Source organism: Megascapheus bottae, chromosome 28 (genome assembly GCF_031878675.1).
Source record: "Megascapheus bottae isolate mThoBot1 chromosome 28, mThoBot2.hap1, whole genome shotgun sequence".
Lineage (NCBI taxonomy): Eukaryota > Metazoa > Chordata > Mammalia > Rodentia > Geomyidae > Megascapheus > Megascapheus bottae.
This window is the reverse complement of record NC_143536.1, coordinates 1,539,105-1,560,488: the sequence shown is the minus strand read 5'-3', so window position 1 is coordinate 1,560,488 and position 21,384 is coordinate 1,539,105. Positions and strand designations below refer to the sequence as shown.

At 53.9% G+C, this 21,384-nt stretch overlaps 1 protein-coding gene across 1 annotated transcript in view; it reads left to right on the top strand.

The window, feature by feature from the left end:
* The first annotated feature begins 3,929 nt into the window (after positions 1-3,929).
* Tmem132c (transmembrane protein 132C) overlaps positions 3,930-21,384 on the top strand; it is a 140,144-nt gene continuing 122,689 nt past the window's right edge. Inside the window, exon 1 of the mRNA XM_090319948.1 lies at positions 3,930-4,014. Within this exon, the coding sequence (XP_090176074.1) occupies positions 3,930-4,014 (85 nt within the window). The remainder of the gene's footprint in view (positions 4,015-21,384) is intronic.

Genomic DNA, 21,384 nt, shown 5'->3' with positions numbered 1-21,384 from the left:
AAGTGGAGAGTGAGGAGGGATATATTTCACCCTGCCCCCCCCCCACTGTACCACAGCCAGGCTGGGGTCCTGGGGTCTTTTGTCCTCAGGGATGCTGCAGGGCAGCCCGAGTTTAACTCAGGGTTGGTTCCGTGAGCAGAGAGTTGACTGTAAATGGCTTTGCCACTGTTACGAGCCGGTGACCTAAGCCCCTCCGTGGGCCTCAGTTTCTCCATCTGAGCCCATGTGCCCCTGGCCTGCCTATCCCTCCCAGCCTTCCCTCGCTCCTCACCGGCACCTTGAGAACCAGTGACTCCGTGGCACATCTCACAGCACGGCCTGCGCCCCCCCAGAGGTGAGCTGGCCAGTGCATGTCTCCTGTCATCACTTGGGCCCCTGCTCCAGTCCAGTCACCTGCACTCAGGCGGTGGCCCAGGGAGGCCGGGGTCACCCACTCGTCCCTGGCTTCCTCTGCCACCCCTGCAGGACATGTCCTACCAGCAGCCCTGTGGTCTTCCAGAAGAGACACCATTTTTGCACCCAGGTTTCCTCTGCATGGAAACCTCCTCTCCAGAAACCCACCTAGTCCTCTCCGTCTCCCCTGCACCCCCAAAACTGCACTCCAGAACCAAACATTGTCCTCAGACTTTACTGCCATCCACACCACAGACGCCAGGGCGGGCACCCTGCACATCTCCAGTGACCCCTCCTCTGTGGGGAGGATCTAGACTTTGGTCTTACAAAACCTTGAAATCGGCTGGGAAATTGTGAGCAGGTGACAAATGCTGGTTGAATGACTGGATGAGTGCATGAAAAGCCAGCAGACTGGCAATGCTGGCATTCTCCCTTAGTGTTGCTCTGAAGATTACCGTAAACAGGGTGTCAATAGATCTAAATGTACACTTTTCTTCCCTCCTTCCATTGTTTATTTTTTGTTGTTGTTTCTATTAGCAAGCTCCATAGTCCAGATTTGATGTTTGAGTTGTAGGAAAACCATGGTTGTTTTCTGAGGTCAATGTATAGCCCTTTCATTCATGTCCTCAGTAATGTGCGTGCGTGCGTGCGTGCGTGCGTGTGTGTGTGTGTGTGTGTGTGTGTGTATGTGTGTGTGTGTCCCAGAAGCTGCCAGAAATTAAAAAGGCAAAATAACAAGTCTCGCCTTTCATTTTATACAATATCAACAATTTACATTTTAAAACTGAACACCGTGGAAACCTGTGGCTACGCCGAGGGCTGGCGCTGGGGCAGGTCTCCTCTGTGACTCTCCTTTCTGCAAAGCCCTGTAATGGTCTCCATGTGTCAGTAGCCCTTGGGGAAATGGTGTTCTGGCCTTTGAGGAAATTATTGTTCTCTGATGGTCCTCAGGAAATTCATCAAAGCATCTGGAAGCAGTTTAAGTTAAGGAATTAATGAGTGTGAGGTTAAATAATACATGACCGTAAAAAAAATAGGTACAGAAAAACTTTATTAGCCTGCGAACTTCAAAGGTCACCTCCATTTTTGTGGATTTCCCTAAGCAAGATAAATCGTCCAGGGTTCCTTGTGTGTTCAACTGAGTTTGTGAAGGCCATGCCCTTCTAGAGCTTCACAGAAGGGACGCTTTCTCGGCCCGGGTCTCCTGGTGTCTGCTCTGAAGGCTTGGGGAAGGATGGGTGGGCCTCCCGGCCTCTGGGTGCCTTGCTCTCCAGGCTGAGGCCTGGTGGGCAGGGGCTCCCTGATTGAGGATGGGTCTCCCTGTTGGTCTCCCCGTTGTTTCTCCTCGCTTTGAAGCTCTGTTACTTTGTGTGTGTGACTTGTGTTCCTCCTCCTGCTCCGAATGTTTTGTGCCACAGAGTCCCTTTGGCTTGTCAGTTTGAAGGTCTATGCCTAAAGGAAAGAGATGGTGTAGAAAGGAGGGATAATTTATGAGCCTGCAAAGCAGAGGGGGACATGGAGCACCGTGTGTGTGTGTGTGTGTGTGTGTGTGTGTGTGTGTGTGTGTTTTCATGTGCAAGCCTGTGTGTGCGTGCGTGCATGCGTGTGTTTGCATGTGCGTGCCTGTGTGTATGTGTGTGTGCATGTGCGTTCTTACTACAGAACAGGTGAGAGGAAGGGTGAAGTGGCCCCAGGTTCCTGCCCAGTAACAACAGGACACTGTTGTGTTTTTCCTCCATGGTGGAGGTAGAAACACTTATGTGAAAAACTTTATTCCCTGTGACTTTAAGGCAAGATAAATACAGCCTGGCTTCAGGAAGATGTCCACGGGAGCTGAGGCAGGTGAGGAGCTACCTCGCTGCCAGGCTTCCGACTTGAGGGCCCGTCCCTCCTGGTCCATCCCTCCTGGTCCATCCCTCCTGATCCCTCCCTCCTGGTCCATCCCTCCTGATCCCTCCCTCCTGGTATATCCCTCACTCTCAGTCTCCCCCCCCCCCGTGGGTGGCCCATCCCTCCCTTCCTCCCTCCAGGTCCCCTCTGGGTGGGTGGTCCATCCCTTCCTCCCTCCAAGTCCTCTCTGGGTGGGTGGTCTCTCCCTCCCTCCTTCCCTCCCGGTCCCCCGGGGTGGGTGGCCTGGGGCCCATCCAGTCCCAGGCACACAGGCCCGCGGAGGTCTTGGTCCTCACACCTCCCCCTGGCCCCGGCATGAAGCCTGCAGGGCTCCGGCCCCTGACGACCCTGGGATGCCAGGTTGCCTCCACCCACTGCTGTCAGGAAGTGGGGTGCCCCTCCTTCGGGCCCCTTCTTCTGGGCCCCCTGTGGTCCGCTGATCCTGCTGCCCTTCCTTCTGTCTAGGCGTTTAGGGCTGGGGGGGGGGGGCAGGGTGAGAGGGGAAGAGAACGAAGGGGGCGGGGCCAAAATGAAGGTGGGCGGGGCCGGAGGGCAGGGGGCGGGCCTAGCCTGCTGGAGGGTGAGGCCTGTACGGGGCGGGGCAGGAGGGGCGGAGCAGACAGAGAGCAGAGTTGGGCACAGCGGGGCGTGGCCTAGCCGGGACCCGGGGCGGGGCCTGGTGGGACGATGGGGGCAGGCTGGGCAGAGCGGGGCGTGGCCTTGGAGGGCGGAGGCGGGGCCTTGGCGGGCCCGGGGCGGGACCTGGCCGGACGGTGGGGGCAGGCTAAGCAGAGCGGGGCGTGGCCTTGGAGGGTGGGGGCGTGGCCTAGCCGGGGCAGAGGCGGGGCCTGGGGGGACGGTGGGGGCAGGCTGGGCAGAGTGGGGCGTGGCCTTGGAGGGTGGGGGCGTGGCCTAGCCGGGGCGGAGGCGGGGCCTGGCGGGACGATGGGGGCAGGCTGGGCAGAGTGGGGCGTGGCCTAGCCGGGGCGGAGGCGGGGCCTAGCCGGATCCTAGGGCGGGGCCTGGCGGGACGGTGGGGGGCAGGCTGGGCCGAGCGGGGCGTGGCCTAGCCGGGGCGGAGGCGGGGCCTGGCGGGACGGTGCGGGGGCAGGCTGGGCAGAGCGGGGCGTGGCCTAGCCGGATCCTAGGGCGGGGCCTGGCGGGACGGTGGGGGCAGGCTGGGCAGAGCGGGGCGTGGCCTAGCCGGATCCTAGGGCGGGGCCTGGCGGGACGGTGGGGGCAGGCTGGGCAGAGCAGGGCGTGGCCTAGCCGGGGCGGAGGCGGGGCCTGGCGGGACGGTGCGGGGGCAGGCTGGGCAGAGCGGGGCGTGGCCTAGCCGGATCCTAGGGCGGGGCCTGGCGGGACGGTGGGGGCAGGCTGGGCAGAGCAGGGCGTGGCCTAGCCGGGCGGAGGCGGGGCCTGGCGGGAAGCAGCTGCGGCTGCAGCGGCAGCTGGAGAAAAGTTGTCGGGTCGGAGCGCGCGCAGCGGCCGGCGCGCGAGCCGCGGGAGCCCGGCGCGGACGCGGAGGCGCGGCGGGGGCGGCGGAGAGGCGGCGAGGTCGCCCCGGCATGGGGCAGCCGGCGCGGACGGCGGACGGGCGCTACGCCCGGGGCTGGCGGCGGGCTGCGTGAGCGGCCGGGAGCAGGATGCGCGCGGAGGGCGCGGCCCCCGGGCCGGCGGCGCCGCTGTGCGGGGCGCTGAGCCTGGTGCTGGGCGCGCTGCTGGGCAAAGGTAAGAACCGGGGCGCGGGGCGCCGAGGGCCGTCGGCGGCGGGCGGCGGGCGGCTCGGGAGCCGGGGAGAGGGAGGACGCGGATGCGCGTGGAGACCCGGGGTCCGCGTGGGGACCCTGGACGCGGGGCGCGGAGAGGCCGGGCGCGCGGAGGGGGCCCGGTCCTCGGAGGCGGCGGCCCCGCCGGGCCGTCCGCGACCCCAGCCTCGCCTGCCTCGCCGCGCTCCGGGGAGAGGAGAGGTGTGGCCGGGAGCTCCGCGGGGCGCCCCGGGGCCGGGGTCGGGAGGGAGGCCTGGCCCCTGCGCCCTCCTCCCCGGCCACAGGGGTGGAGAGCCCGGGACTCTGCGGGGCGGGCGCGCTTCGGTCCTCACGGGGCACCTGCCCGCGCGGGCCCAGGGCGGTGGGAGAGGCGGGGAGGGTCCCGAACCCGCGGCCCGAGCCTCGGCGGCCCGGCGCCCTCCGCCGCGGGCACCGCGGCTGCCGGGCCGGAGCGGGCCGAGGGCCCCGGGGCACCGGCCGCGCGGGCATGCGGGGGCAGCCCGGAAACCTCCCGGCCGCGCCGGGGACGCCTTCGGAGACACAAGTTGCGGGACGGTGCTCCAAGATGGGGCGCGGGGCTGCTTCCCGAAGTGGGTGGAGGAGCCGCGGACTGCGGGATCGCCCTCCCCCGGGCGGCCGGCGGGCGGGGACCCCGTGTGCCGTCGGTTTAATTCCCGAGCGCGAACCCCGCCCCGACGGCCCGGCCGGGCGGCTGCTCCCCACGCCCCGCGGCTCCTCGGGGCTGGGTTCCTGGGCGCCAGGTGGTCGTGGACAGGGCAGAGAGGGCGGCGCGACCTCACAGCCCCGCAGAGAGGCTGCGACCCGCACGGCAGCCGGGGCCAGAGCCCTGCTCACCGGTGTCCCCCGCTGTCCCCTCCGCTGTCCCCCCGCTGTCCACCACGCTGTCCCCCCGCTGTCCACCCCGCTGTCCCCCCGCTGTCCCCCGCTGTCCCCCCGCTGTCCACCCCGCTGTCCCCCCGCTGTCCACCACGCTGTCCCCCCTCTGTCCACCACGCTGTCCCCTCCGCTGTCCTCCCGTCCACCCCGCTGTCCCCCCCGCTGTCCCCCCGCTGTCCACCCCGCTGTCCACCCCGCTGTCTCCCACTGTCCCCCGCTGTCCACCCCGCTGTCCCCCGCTGTCCACCCTGCTGTCCCCCCACTGTCCACCATGCTGTCCCCCGCTGTCCCCAGGGGACCCCAAGGGTGCCTGGAGCAAAACTGTGAGCTGTTAATAATAAAGTGTGTGTGTGTGAGAGAGAGATGGGGGGGGAGAGGGGGGAGGGAGGGAGGGGGAGGGGGAAGGGGGGAGAGAGAGTCTTTTGCTTTTAGAGCAGTATCTCTTGCAGATGTGGAAAGCCTAGTAGGAAAGGAGCTAGGTTTTTGTTTGTTTTTCTGGCAGCTGCTGCTGGGAGAGAGGGCAACACAGGTATGGAAGAAGCCGTGCCCCCCAAGCCACCCTGCCCGGGCTCTGCCACCGGGGTTGGCTGGGGCTTCTCTCCTGCCAAGCCTCACATCCTGTCTACCCCTTGGCTTGGAGTGCCTGAGGCTCCTCGTCGCGTCTTCCACGAGATGTTTCTTTCTGTGTCTTTGTCATGATCAGAAGCAGCGCTCATTGCACTCTCTAATTCCTCCACAAATGAGATGTTTGCTCCTCACGATAGCTTACAGGAAAGAGGCATTTTCTGGGCTCTTGCTTAAATGTATACTGTCTTGGAAGGAAGGAAAGAAGGAAGGAAGGAAGGAGGGAAGGAAGGAGGGAGGGAGGGAAGGAAGGAAGGAGGGAAGGAAGGAGGGAGGGAGGGAAGGAAGGAAGGAGGGAGGGAGGGAGGGAAGGAAGGAAGGAGGGAAGGAAGGAGGGAAGAAGGGAGGGAAGGAAGGAGGGAAGAAGGGAGGGAAGGAAGGAAGGAGGGAAGGAGAGAAGGAAGGAGGGAAGGAGGGAAGGAAGGAGGGAAGGAAGGAAGGAAGGAGGGAAGGAAGGAGGGAGGGGAGGGAAGGAAGGACGGAGGGAGGGAGGGAGGGAAGGAAGGAAGGAAGGAAATCTCTGATGCGTCCTGCTCAAGGATCTACATATTGTTTAGAATCCTGGGGATGCTAACCAGTCTTTAAACATTAATTCGGGGGGACAGATGGGAGGGAGGGAGGGAGAGGGGGGGGGAGTGTGAGTTTGTGTATCACTATTTGCCAAGGTTTGGAAAAGACATAGGTTTCTTGGAATTATCCATAAGCACAGAAAAGAAGGGAGACTGCCTTTGGGACTTGAGACTCAGCCATCTCCATGGCCTCCAGTGCCCTGGGGGCAGGTGGCAGGTCTGGAGGGCTGTGATGCCTCCAGGCAGTTAGTGATGTTGTTAGTCACCTCTGGGACCCCTGAGAAGGTTATACGGCCCACTCCGTGTTCTGACATGTGTGGAGACAAACGTGTTTCCAGATCCGGAACGCTTGGGACGTTTTAGAGTGATATGGACAGAGGCACAGCGTCACGTCTCGTGTTTGCGTTGTACAGCGTGCTGTTCCTCTGTCCGCCGCGCCACAGTGTAATTGCACACATCGGCAGTGTTTCTTGAGTTGTGTGCATCTCCTCATGAAGGAGGATCGTAGAGACTCAAAATAGCTGCACTTCACTTTCCATCAGCATTCAGGCGTCACGAGAATCAAACACAACTGGATCTTTGGCTTATCAGCACTTGGGGGATTCTGGATTCTCAAGGGGGGGGCACTGGGAAGGTGGGGAGGAGAGGGTCTTCTCTGGTCTCCCCCAGCTCTGTGGCATGGGCTCTCTGTGCAGCACACACTTGGCACAGACCCACACACGTGTCAGATTCTGTGGCAGGGCCCAGCTTCTTCGAGGTTATTTGTCTTTCCTGGAAGGCATCCTGATGAACGGTTACCTTGGGTTGTCCTGGCTCTTTCCTCTGACCTGAATCTCTTAACTAGCACTTGCTGACCTCGTGACCTGCAGGCAAGTACTGGTCTGTTGACTGGATGTATATTTAAAATTAAAAAAATAGAGTGTCACTAATTAACAATGGGAGAAGTCACACATAAAAACTGGGAATTCCACAGCGTATCAGAGTAATGTGTGTGCCACAGCTATGTGCCTCTTTTTTTTTTTTTTGGCCAGTCCTGGGCTTGAGCTCAGGGCCTGAGCACTGCCCTTGGGCTTTCTCAAGGCTAGAGCTCTACCACTTGAGCCTCAGCACCACTGCTGGCTCTTTGTCTATTACTGAGGAATCGAATCTGGGTCTTCGTGCATGCTAGGCGATCACTCTTCCACTAGGCCAGACTCCAGGCCCCTATGTGCGATTTTTACGTGTTGATTAAGGTGGTTCTGTTCCTGGTCTGCTAGGCACCGCACAAAAGAGTGGCATCAGACGCTCTTTGGCAGCTCTTGAGATGCCCAGGTCAATACCGTCCTTTGTTCTGACAAGCGATGGGGATCTCCACGTCCCCTGGGCCCGGACATCCCCACCCCACCCTGTTCCTGTGCACTTCTGGAGGCGGTGTCTACCCAGGCTTCTCAGTCCTCTGCTCACCTGGCTGTAGCTTCCCTTGGTCAGCTGAGATTGTTCTGTCTCTTGTTCATTCTCTAGGTCCCCTGAGCTCTAGTCCCCCCTCGGTGGCTCCATTCGGGCAAGGGAGAGCTTAAAACTCTCATTATGCAACTAGTTAGCACCTCCTGAGCAGGGGGGCCGGGGGAGGTCTAAGCCCCTGTCTTTTTATTAGACTTATATCCATAGACGGGAAAAGAGAGGCTCGTAAAAGAGGCGTCTTAAGTATGTTAATTGCAAGGAAGGGGAGTATTTCTGAATTAATGGGCAAATTTCAGCATCAGATTGATGATTTTATCACAGCAATCTATTTTGCATAAAAGTCGGCTTTATGAAGGTAGAATTGCATACAATAAAATCTTTCCTTCCACGAATGTACTTCTGAGTTTGACACAAAGCACAGACTCATGCAAACATAGCCCAATGAGGGTATGAAAGGTTATAAAATCTCCCCTGAATCACGGATGACTGGTGATTTAGTCTCCTCCCAGGACTTCTGCCTTTTCTTTTCTTCCTAATGCCATGGGAAAGGCACCATACCCTGTGCAGCTTTCGTCTCTGCTGCCAGAGCTTGAACTGAAGTTAAGATCAGTGTGATTTTGCTGGAAGAAATCTTGGCCTTCCTCCAGAACGTAGTAGGTAGGCATGGCCCAAACGCTTGTCAGTGGTCAGACCAGCCCTTCTCAGAGCACTGAAAGGTCCAGCTAAGTTGTGGCTTTGTTATTCCAGTCTTGTCAACTGTGGCTCTGGCTCTGGTATACTGCTCTAAGCCGTTTCGTGCTCAGGGCAGTTATGTACTTCTGTTGAGTCACGCTCCAATGATGGTGTAACATCTCCCTTTGGTCTTGCCGTGGAAAGGAAGCCCGCTCCATCTGTTAACAATGCCACCTCAGCATTCTTTTGATCAGAGCCCATTCTACAGTGTCTTTTCCTTTTTAGTCAGTGTCTTCCTGTAGTGTGGACTGCCGAGCGAATGCTTTTGGGTTTCACTGGTTTGTTGCCTCCGATAATCTCTGTCCATTTAACCGTGTTGTTTAGGCCATGTATGTGTAATGTGAGTATTCAGAGGCTTAGTCGGGACCTAACATTTTGCTCATTTTTTACCCCTTGCTCCATCTGTTCTTATCATTCCCCCTGCTCTGTTTCTGCGGCTTTTCCATTAGGAATTTTTAATGATTCCATGTCATCTCCCCTGTTGGCTCATTATTTGTACTTCCTATTAAATTTTAGTCAGTGCTGTAAGGTTTACAAAATGCATCTTTAATTGATCAAAGTGTATCTTCAAATTACATTACAGGGCTTTGTAAGGTGTATAAAAAGGAATCTGCCTCTGATTCATTTTTTTCCCCTCTAAATAAGATTGTTCTCAAGAGCATGTCCTGACACACCATAGATATGGCTAAACCCTTTCCAGCTAGAGATTTGTTTAAAAGAGAGTGAGATTCATACTCAGTGGGCTTATAGGTGTTTTGATGTGTGGTGCCTTTGCAATTGTTTCTGTTCATGAAGGACTCTCTTGTCTTCCAGACCTAGCACCCAGTCATTCTGTTTATGCACCCTAGGGATTTGGCAGTTGCTGCTGTCAAGAGGAGAAGGAAGGTGATGGTGGCCTGGGTGGCGTCGGAGTGAGCAGAATTTCCAAGACGAAAAGGTTAAGCCCCTCTTCTAGCAAGACGGGTTTCCTGCCTTCTGCGGTGTACGTTCCTTTTCCTGTCGTGCTGTGCTAGGGCCATTAAGTTCACACGTGCAGACAGGCGGGTTGGGACCACAAGCCACCCGAAGCTTTGGAAAAGAACACTCTAGCCAGGACCACTTCCTTCTTCAGCTCTTTTGTCCCATGCACCGGGTGGTGAGCCGTCACTTGTGGGCAGATCGGGAACAGAGCTCAGTTCTGAGCCCCCGTGCTGCCAGTTCCCGGATGACCTCGTCAGAAACCCTGGGTTGTTAGCGGTGGAGGCACCTTAGGGCTATCTGAAGAGGTGACAGGGGATTGAGAGCTGGTGGTCCCAAGGAGAGCTGGAGGCTCCAGTGTGCAGAGAGCAGAATTTTTCAATTGGCCAAGTCTGGGAGGGCGGGGTGGGGCGGGGCCAGCAGGAGAGGGGAGATGAGAGCAGGAGGAGGGTGGCCGAATCCATGGCAACCACTAGAGTGGAAGGAACTCCAGCATTACAGTGCTCAAAGGCAAGCATGGTTTTATCTGAAGTAGAGGGCAGATGTGCAACAGGTCACACTCAGAGTTGGAGGAGCGCCCCCTGGTTGGGGGGATGGACGGTAGTCCACTTGTTCTCCTGCTCCTGCAGGGTCAGTTGGTCAGCGTCTTCCTGTCTCCAGGCCTGGCCTCCACCCCACAGGGCATCTCCCACTTCACCTGCCGCTCCTCCTCCCACTCTCCGCCCCATCCCTGACCGTGGTCCTGCCCCTGGGGCGGTGGTTTTCTCTCCCACTGACCGTGCATGGCCAGTGAGAGGCCAGGGGGACGTTCCCTCACACCCAGGGCTCCTGTAGCCTGGCTTGGTAAGCCAGGCTCCACAGCTCCTCTCTGGAACCCTGGAGCCTCACGCTCGCCGGGGGAGTTTTCATCTCGGGCGATTTGTTCTGCTCTGGCTTTATTTCGCCTCTGCTGCTTCCTGAGTGGCGATGTGCTTTTTCTCCCTGCAATTTATGTAAATATTTTGGGTCAGTACACAGCCCGAGGTTACTGTTTCATTAATGAATTGACTCAGAGAGCAGAGTCTTCTCATTTGTCTTCAGATTCAAACGTTTTCATCTCTGGCACTCCTGTGGCGTTGACAAAAATGTTGGGTTGCCCCTGGGATCTGCCATGTGGTTCTGCCGGCCACGGTCTGGCCTCTGATTCTCCCCCCATCCCCAGCGTGTCCCTGGAGTGCTTGGGGACTTGGGGGTGGGGCTGGCTGCTGGTGGTGGCTCTGCTAGAGCGGTCTCCCCAGCTCACAGCTGGTGGAGGTGACTGGTCTCCAGTGTCCGCTTCTTACAGGTGCCCATCTTGTGCTCTCCACTGTGGACAGCTAGCTTCATGTGTCAGTATGGCTGAGTCATGGCTCTGGAGTACCCCGGCTGACACACTGTAGAGGTTTCCAGGGGTGGTTTTGGAGCAGACGAGCACCTGCTGTGGCAGGCCTTATCCTCCACGATGTAGAGGGCCCGTGTGCTGAGTTGGCCACGTCCAGAGGGCCACGGTGATTTTGAGGAGTTCCAGGCCTTTGGGCTCAGACCAGGGAGCTAGGGACCCAATGCTGAGATCCTTCAGTCCCACCAGACTTGTAGAAAGAGGCCCCCAGAAGCCTGCTACCTTTCCAAATCGTCTCTGACTTTTTTTCAGGGAACACTCCTCCCTGAAGACCATGGCTCCCCAGGGCTAGCCCCTCCCAGGGAGGCCACACAAGGCAAAGACGCATTCCTCTGTCAACAGTCAAAAAGCATCCTAGCCTCTGCCATCAGCCCAGCAACTAAGGACGAGGCTCACGGGAGGGACAGGCAGTGACCTGTAATGGTTGTCTTTGGGGACAATAACGAGGAACCCATAGAAGCGTCAGTGTGGCCCCATCCAGGGGTCTCCTTACAACACTGAGACCAATGTGTGATTTCTTTGCATGGCTCATTTTGCTTAATACAGTGCTGGTGTATTTTTAGCTTTTACGAGGGCTCCAGGAGTGCTAGGATTACAGTCTTGAGGGCTCAAATATTCCCTTCCAGGCATCTGAGAAAGGAGTCTCCTTGGCTGTGGGGCCAGCTGTACTGGCTTCTGAGGAATTGTGCCTCATCAGAAGAGGACAGAGTTCTCTGCCTCCTGGGGTGGGCTGCAGATGCTTGGGGCAAGCCTGCCCCCAGGAGGTGTGTGTTTCTGGTTGTGTCTGTGTCACCCCTGCCCAGACATGGGACGTGCAGTGTTATCGCCCGCATTCCTGACAACAAAGCAGATCTTGGTAGGGGCAAGAGAAAAGCCCGAGCGCCATCTGGAAGAGATCCACACGGAGACGAACGGGGCTGGTTTGGGTGACTCAGGCTCTGGCTGTCCCTGCAAGGCCCAAACTGGGGACAAGAATCAGGCGTGGTGGTCACATTGTCTGACTCACACGCACCCCTGCGGTGCTGTGGGGCCCTGGACAATTCACTGCACCCCTCCTTGAGCCTCAGTGGCGGCGTGGATGTCGGTGGGTCTGGGGAACATGACTCACAGACTTAGGCGAGAAAGGTCACACGCGCGAGTAAGCGAGCTGTGCGACCTTTGCCTTTCCCCCCTCATTTCCACATTCTGCATATCATTGCCCTTCACCTCCTGCTTGGCATGCCGGAAGGCTAAGCTGCGCCTGTGGCAGCCTCTGCCTCCTGTGGCTTCTGACGAGCATCTGCAGCTGACCAATGGAGGAGCTAACCGGAGACTGGTGCTATGGAGAGGGAGAGGCTGAGCCTTCGTTCCTCAGTTGCTCCCTGGTTGGGTGGATTTCTGTCTATGTCTCTGCCCCTCTTAATTACTTTGGGGAGACCCATGCAGCATTCCAGCTCCCACGGAGCTCAGCCTGTCCTCTCTCACTTCTAATGAAGATGAGATCCCTAGCTGTCTGATCTTCAGGGACTCAGCCTCAATTTTTTTTTATTGCCTCCATCAGTCATCTCTTTATTAAGGAAACTTGAGCTACTGATGTCTGATTCTTTCTTGTTGAGCCTTCGTCACTTGTACATAATGGAAGATGCCCGATCCTTTGTGATTTTTACAGACTTCAGTACACTTACACGTGCTAAAACAAATTTAAATAGATGCAAAAGTTTCTTTCATCAGGATTCCTGGTTGAAATGGATGATGCTTGTTTCTGAATTCTTTCTTTCCTTCTTTCTCCCTTTTCTTTTACCAAGCCCCAGTGTACAGTCAGAGTTGGGAACAACGCTCCCTGTCCTCAATTTGCTATTTTCTGTCATTCCAATTCTCTTCCATAGCAAAAGTCCTGTGTGGTGTCCACTCATGAGGGTTCTTGATTTTCCACCATCTTTCAGAGTCACGTCCTTGACACTGGCTCTCTTTGTAGGTGCCCGGCGTTTCTGCCTTAGACCCAGCCTCTGCGTCTGGCAGGCATGCCCTGGGCATGGCATCTCTTCTTGTCTTTGCCATTCATCGGGGTACACAGATTTAAACAGATCAACATTTTACTGGTGTTCTCTTTGGTCACTTGAATGAAAGTGTTGTTTGTCAGCTTGCCTCCCATGAGGCACCCTCACTGCCTCAGGCACTGCTCACAGAGCACGTAAGGAAGGTGTGTGGAGGCTCTGTGCAGTTCCTACGATGTGTCAGAATCGTGAAGGGTGCTGGGATGGGCAAGCCACATACTCTGGCTCACATCTCATCATCGTACTTGATTATTTTGATACTTGAGGATATCCAGATTTTGGCCATTTTGCAATAACTGTTTTGTCGTGGCGGTACGTCCTCATGAGTCTTTAATTCTAGATTTGAGATCTTCCAGGCTCATCTGGCCCTTTCCTGCCCCAGATCAGTGGTCCACTTAGTTGCTTTTAGTTGCTTTTAGTGGATAATGATCTTTAAACCCAACATCTTGAGTCTAGATGTGCTCATTACTGAGAGATACTGCAGGACCACGCCACAGACAGAGCCAGGGATTCCCGCCTCCGCTGTTGAGTACCAAACATGAGTGGGAGGTAATGAGTACTAAATGTGAGTGGGAGGGAGAGACGACGAGATGGCCCAGGCTGGGCACTCACTCTGGGTCATAGCAGTGAGAGCTGCAGGAACATGGCAGTTTGAATCCAATCTGCATGGCTGGAACTGGGAGAAGAGCCTTCTCAGAGAGGGATATGTTAGTATCAGAAGAGAGGAATGCTAGCAAACTCATTTCCACTGAATAGGACAGTGTCCTTGGCAGGGAAGGGCGGGCAGCAAGGGTGCTGAAGAGAGAGAGGAGTGAGGGCAGAGAAGGACTGTGTTATCTCTCTGGAATCACACTGCTTCTGGAAGTCCCTCCACAGCTTCCTGAGAACAGCCCGGCTTGATGATCTGTGAGCGGTCTTGTCCTTTCTCCTTCCAAGTTCTGCATGAGCGTTTCTCAAACCCCAGTGCTGTTGTGGTATTGGACATGGGGTCAGGGTCTTGTGTAGGACAACTTTCCTGGAGCGCACACACCCTCCCCTGGCCTCAGTTACAAACAGAAATGTCTCCCTCGATTGCCAAATATCCCCTGGGTGTATGAAGAATGATGGTTGCTAATGTTGCCTGCTGTGTATTAAGAACTTCCCACATCAAAATATTCTTGTGAATGTTTTACTTGGAGAAGTTGCAAAAGAAAATCGCAAAGACTTTCGTGCATTTTGTACCCTCTTTCTCCCAAATTAGCAAGTGTTTTTTCTTTTTCTCGTTCCCTATGTTGCTTATCTGCTTATCTTTTGTCTGTCTGTCTATACATTTAGCTGTCATCTCTCTGATCTATCTTATCTGTCCTGAGTGAGAGAGCACCATTATCTTGACTATTTGTTATGAAGAAGCTAAATGCTTGGTACAAGGCAGGGTGGACTTTTCTCTCACCTAACCTGACAGTGATCAAAATCAAGAAACTAATTACCATGATAGCACTACTTCTCTACTTGTTTTATTCAAATGTTGTCAGTTCCTGGTTAATGTCATTTATCACAAAAGTAGATGCGGTTTTTCTTGGTCCAGCATCTGGGGCAGGGTCTCCCCCTGTATTTAGTGGTTCTGATTAAAGTTCACCAGGCTCTTCTGAACAGAGGAGGCCTGAGCTTGGCTGGTTGGTGTCCCGTGATATGACTGACACCCACATCCCTTAGGATCACTGCAGGGTCCTGTCTTACCTGTAATATCTGGACGGCAGCCAACAGACCTGCTGATAGGGAGCCCTTTTCCCTCCCCCAGCCCTCCTGTCTGAGGCTATCCCAGCCACAATGTGCTTGACTCCTCCTGTGCTTGGCTCTTCTCCCTGGTACTTTTGTGGCTGAGAGAGCCCTGGGACAGGTGTTTGGTGCGGCCATGTCCTGGCCTGGCCTCTGTAAGGATACCTTGTCCCCATTCCCTAGAAAGCACCACGGAAATGAGGCAGGATTCCAACAAGAGTCAGTGCAGGTCAGCACCCTGCTGGAGGGGGCGCAGCCTTTCCACTGGTGGGCTTGCTGGAGGTCTGGCCGCTGGGCCTGTGGGTGGTCTGGCGAGCCTCTGCTGGGGACTCATGCCTCCCAGCTGCACCGTATGTGAACAAGTGGCTTTTTCCCTCTGGAGAAAATGTTTATCCATGCTGCTTGCACACAGGCAAACACTTGTAGACTCACAGACATGAACATACACTTGCACACACTCATAAACACACACATACACACATGTGCCAACGCCTCCGCCCCTCAAATTTGAAAGAGTATTCTAAAAATTAGGACATGTAGTCAAGAGGTGTGTTTACAGTTCTTATCTCCAAGCAGGAAAAATTACAACTACTGTTCTAATCAGCATTCTCTAATTTTCCGCCCACCCTGAGCTATGCTCAGCGATGCCTGCCATGTCTGCCTGTCACCTGAACCGCTTCTCACTTAGTAGCAGTCTTTTCTCCTCTTCAAATCTTTGCTTTTCATCTGAGCTTGGCCCTAAGCCATCATTTCCATGAAGCTTGCTGTTTTACATACTAATTGCGTCCTACTCCCCCCAAAAAAACATCAAGATAAATACATAACTGATAGCATATTTAAGGGCCCTCGGGTCTTCCAGGCAGCGTTATCTCCCAACGCGCCCCTGGGTAAGCCCTGGCCTGGGGCCCAGGTGCAGATGGGACTGGCAGATCTGATATCAGACATTCCCCCCCTCCATAATTTGAATCTCCAGATTGCATCTTCTGTTAGAATATCGAAGGAAGGTTTCCAGGAAAGACGGGAGAATGGTTTCCTGGAATTCTGAATGGGAAGGGCTAAGGACATAAGCTCAGTGATGGAATCTGGCATGTGTGGCAGATAGCTAGAATGGAGGGCAGGCAGATAATCAGGTGGGTGCTACACTATAGGATAGTGGGTAGGAAGGAAGATAGACAATAGATGGCTAAATACAGACCGATAGGGAGGAAAGGGAGTTGTAACAGGTTGATGTAGAGGCGGAGGGGACCACCAATGATGACAGAATGAGTTGTTGTGTAGGGTCAGCCTCTGTCTGCGGGGAAATTCTAGCAATTCCCATTCTCATTAAGCAGAGTCTAGACATTGGACTCTAAGCAGTTAGTCAGTCACTCAGTCTTTCCGTATAGCCTTGGGCCTCATACTCGTAATCCTCCCGTTTTGGCCTTCCGAGGTCTAGGATGCAGGTGTCTTACAACTCTCCCTACTGGGCTGTAAGGGTACAGATCTTTGTCTTCACTGGCCATATGGAAACCTTCGCACCTAGGGCAGTGGTAGGCGTACAGCTGACAACTTTGTAATGCCTGGAAAATTGTAAGACTTGTGCAGATCATGAAACGCAGTGAAGCCAACTCTACGTAGAATACATCGGAAACTATTCTGGGCACACTGCCAGTGGTGGGTGCGCATGTTGAGTCTGAGCTTGTGTCCAGTGTGCAGTATAAAGTCTCGCTTGACAAGAGGCCTTGATTTTGGACAGTGTGGAAGCCTGTATGCATGATTCCAGGTTGGCTTTTTGTGAACAGTGAGGGCCTGGGTTAAATCTGACTTCTGGTTTATTCCCTGAGAGCAAGGATTATGATAAAACCTCTAGATCGAAGCTACTTCTCTGATCTCCCAAGATAGGCTTCCGTTTTGGGGATTCCAGGGTAATTTAGCTCCCTAAAAACTGGGAAGGCTGTTTTGTGCTGCTTATTCTCAGATTTACTAAGTAAGCGAGTATATAAAAACTCGGTGATGGCTCATAAAAGTCCTGGGGTAAATAGGTTTTGTATGTTGTCTTCGATGAAAAATGTAATTCCTACCACCCTGCACTTTTGCTTGTTAATTTGCACCATGAAATAAAGAGACCAGGAAATTCCCGCTGACTTCTGGTTCTGGCACCACAGACAATTTCAGAGAATGTGAGGACACCTGGGCGTTGCCTTCTGTTTCCTTCTTTTTTCTCTCTTTTTCCTTTCCTTTCCTTCCTTCTTCCCTCCCTCCCTGACCCCCCCACTCTTTCTTGGATAAGAGGTGAGAGGAAAGGCATGAACTTGTCTTATTTAAGAGAAGAAACATCTTTCCTTTGAGCTCTTCATCTCCATCCTCACAAGTGGAGCCCATTTCTAAACCCTCAGGTATCTCATTGTCTCCTGTGTTACTCGGCCTCTTAAGGCCTGCGATAGTTCTCCAGCAGAAGGGACAAATATTCTAGTGACAATCCAGTGTCCCCTGAAACAAGCTGGAGTCTCCATTCTGCGCATCTTCCCTGTCACCTCCCTGGGTTTTATTTTAATTGCCATGCTCTCCAAAGCACAATTCATATTAAATTATTCATGGCGGTGCAATGTTTATGTGATCAGAGTAATTATTATAATTATGTATTGTGAATTTTCATAATTAATGACCTCACTCGGATTTCATTTGGCATAGAGTATTTCCAAAGAGTAATCAGATGATCGGGTCTCCTGGGGAATCAGAAGGAAAGAAAATGGCGACCCCTCTTGGCTTTTGCAGAGCAGTAGAAACCGCAACCATTCACCTCAAGAAATGGGGTTGCCGAGGCGTCTTGTGGGGAGGTGGGGGAGTGAGAGCCATCCCTGGAATAAATCCACGTCTGCCGCCCTCAGCCCAGGAGGCTGCAAACAGGTGTGTGGTGGGTGGCCAGCCCGGTGCCATCTCTTCTCGCGACGCCCATTTATAAATCCAGACCTGCTCCCAGCTCCCAACAACACCTGCGTTTCAGTGTCTGTCTCTGACCTCATACCCTAGGTGCTGTTTGGCTGTGCTTCCCTCCGCCCACCCCTCTGCGCTGGAAAGTTCCAGGGACATCCCCTCCCCACTGAGGTGGCCACGCCTTGGGCCAGGATGTCAGAGCACCCAGCCTACCAGCTCTGATCTTCCCCAGTGGCTCCTCTGCTTCCCACACTTCTTGGGCCCCAAGCCTTCATTGCTGGGTCTCTGAGAACATTTGCCTGAGGAGATGATGCTGGAGGTCGGCCCTCCGGGTTTCATAATCAGGCTGTATTGGGCTGACTTTAACTCAGTCTGGTTTCAGTGGCAACGAAATGTCATAAGGACACCAACTTTAGAAGTGGAGGGATGGCCTGGTTAATTGATGTGTGTGGCCTGTTGTTCCCTTTAATGGCCCATGTCTGTCTGTCTGTCTGTCTGTCTGTCTGTCTGTGCGTGCCCAGCATCCTGGGGGCTATCTTCATCCTGAACTGCTGTTCTCATGGTTACAAGAGGGAAGTGTACGGTATTTGGGGTGCATGCTTGATTTCTCATGGCTTGAGTGGAGACTAGCTGTGCAGGGCTTTCTGTGGACAATGAGGGAGCTTACCCCGAATCTTGCTGCCTTCCTGCCTCACTGGTCTTCCTCTAGCACAAAGCCACTCCTAGTCATCCGGCCATAGAGAGCATGCTGGATTAGCCCTGAAAGGATTAGCCCAGCTTCCCGGTGCTGATTTTACTAAGTCTGTGAGGGGGGGAAAGGTGGAGAAGGTAAAGAATTCATGCTGTTTTGTTTTTCTCTTAACAGAGACCAGATAAACAGACATAGAAGAGTGTCTGGTAGAGATTAATCTGTGAATCACTGGATCAGGACTAGACCAGGGTGAAGGTGCCATTCTGCTAGGTCATCTTTCCTGTTTGTTTTCCTTTCTTTCTAATTATCACGTTTAGATATTCGTTTTGGCCCATTGGAACTTTCAGAATTCAGTTGTCAAAAGGGTCTGTTCTCAGGGACTAGACCAGCCAACCTCTCTCATCCGCTTTGGCTCTGGCTGAAAGTGAGTCTTTTCGAGCAGTGTAAACAACTTCAGGGAAGGAGATAATGTGGTATTGACTGCTTGACCCTGGTTAATTCTCTGAGATGTGAGCAAGGCCAACACCAGCCTGGTGGGATGGACCCCTGCAGAGGGTGGGGGCAGTGGCTGTGAGTAGTCTAGGTGTGTAAATTCAGAGGGGCTTTCGTTGCAGCCAGATTTATTTAAAGTCATAAATGGATTATTGGATTTTACCCCCTTGGTCATGCCTCTGAGCAATTTATGGCCGATCTCATGGTTCTGGGTCTCTAATAAGCTTCTCCCTCCCTGCATAGTGACTGACTGTCCTTAATTAATGTGGAATCTTCCCCATTATGGACCTCCTGCTGTGGAGTCTGCCAGTGCCTGCAGATGCCAGCTTGGGGCTGAGAGGGACCTGGCTTGAACTAAGTTGAAGAATTGAACTTGTCTTCAATTCTTAGCTGCTTTTCCCACTGCCTTTCTAGACCAAGGACATATCGGCAGAAACAGCCCCTGGTGGACAGCAGGGTTTTCCTTTTATGACCAGGTAAAGTTTTTTTTCCTACACACACACACACACACACACACACACACACACACACACACACGGGATTTCATGAGAAACCTCCCCATGACTTAGTTTTAATATCAAACATTAATCTTTTACTCTGAACCCAAACAAATCCCTGACAGACCCAGGCATTGAAAATTAGTCATAGGTAATAGCTCACCCTGCCTGCAATTCAAAATTAAAGTAGTACTTAGAGCAAATGGGGTGGGGTGGGGGGATTCCTATAAAATATGTATTCCTTGTTATGACTTCAGTATTAGGTGCTGTGAGAAAAAATAATGGCCCCTGGTTGAAGTCAGCTTGTTTTTCTGTAGTTGATACGTCCACCTGTAGGACAGGTTGACCTTAAGTTTCTCTGGGTATGGAACTTTAACAGTCACAAAGTACTTTATCTGTTCCTCTTCTGCCCCCAATGGGGTTAGTAAGTTGCCAAGAGCACCTCTACAAATGCATGAGATTTCAATAGCAATCCCGTCCCTCTCTTGCTTGCCTGCCGTGGCTCTCTGTTCTCATCACCATTTCCTGTCCTCTTGTGATCCAGCTTCTCCAGACACGCCGTCCTCCCCTTTCTGTCTTTTCCCTCGTAGTCTTCATCCCCTCCTCCTCGGCCACTCTGGTTCATTGAACACACCAAATGTTCCTCTTACTTCGGGGCAACTTGGCATTTTGTTTTCCATTCTGTTTGTATGTAGTTTGATTTTTTTTGAAACAATTGAAGATGCATAGGACATTGAAAAAACTAGCACCAAGATTTGGTATGCCCTTGCCTTCTGCCTTACACCCAATATTTCTACACCACCCCACCACCCTCTGGAAACTGGCATTGCCTCTGCGTGTGCAGCATTCTGCCTGCAGTCCTTTGGATATTTTGGGGGTGGGGGAAGGGCTATAGTATCTCATGTAATTTTTCCCAGGCCAGGCTCAAACAACCACTGTCCCTAAGTATCTGGGATTGCAGTACCACGTCACGCCCTATTGTGACAAGTGGGCCTCAAGGATGTACTGCAGACAGATGACAGAGGGAGAGCTGGGTTCTAGGGGAATGTGGAGAGTGCCAGGTGACACTGACGCCGTGTGGAACACTTAGCAAGAGCTAAGCCTTCCCGCCTTGATCTTAACATGACAGAATGTCTGGTAGAAGATGAAGGACTGGGCTGGACGGTCCAGGGGGCGGGCTGGACTGATCCAGGCGAGGTACTCTGCAAGCACCTCTTCCCTGTATATCAGATTCCTCTAGTGAGGTGCCTTAGCCAAGGGCTTTGGGAATAACCTTAGTCCCCAGAGCAGTGGGCACACCCCATTTCCAAGCAGGTGTTTGACTTTCAGTACATCAGCAATGGGGAAAAAAACCAAAAGAGAAAACTCAGCTTTGTCCCAGGACTGTGGGATATGTATCAACCCCGCACTGGCTGCAGGTTCAGCTCTTCCCTCCAGGCGTCCAAATAATTATCCTTCTAACTCCCTGTTTTATGAAGCAGAAAGAAATGAGTTACTCATAAAAGAAAGAGTGGCATATCAGCTGGCATACAGTGTGTCAGTAGAAATCAGTCTTGAGTTTCTGGTGGGCTCTGTGCAGTGACCTCCCTGAGAGGGGACTTGAGGATGGTAGTGACTGTCAAGGTCCCGACTGGGCCTCCCCGCTGGCCACCATGTCCAGGACAGCCTTCCCTGGAAGCATTGCGTGGGACATCTCAGCTAGAGAGGAAGGGAGAGACTTTTACACCCTCCCCATCTTGGCATTGGCTCTACATCCGGCTACTTACCACGCCTTCCCCTACCTGGGAAGCCTCTATCCCACAGTCACACGAGACCACACTCCCACCAAACTTGAGATGGCTCTGTCTCTTTGTGGCTTATTTCCCCCTCCCCCCCTCTTCTATTGGAAATTAAATTATCTGGAATGACGAAACCACAGCTGTGGAGCAGTGGGCATTAGATGACATTTAAACATCATTATCTTATGTAGTAATGGAAGAATTGGCTGGTGATTAAAAAGAAAACCTCTAAGCAGCAGCCACCAGGAGAGCTGCTCTTTGCAAATTGTGCCTGTTTTAAGAAGGTCCCTGGGGGGCCAGGAGTTTGTCCTAGTGGTAGAGTGCTTGCCTAGCATGCACGAAGCCCCGGGTTCGATTCCTCGGCACTAGACACACAGGAAAAAAAAAGGTCCCTGAGTCCATCACCAGCTTTAGCTGCACCCATATTCTCGAAGACTGGCTGGCAGAACTCCCAATGGCTGCTGCAGGCTTGGTTCCTGCCCACAGGGACAGAATCTTGAACTGGCAGCCACCTGGTAATGCTTGTGGCTATGACAT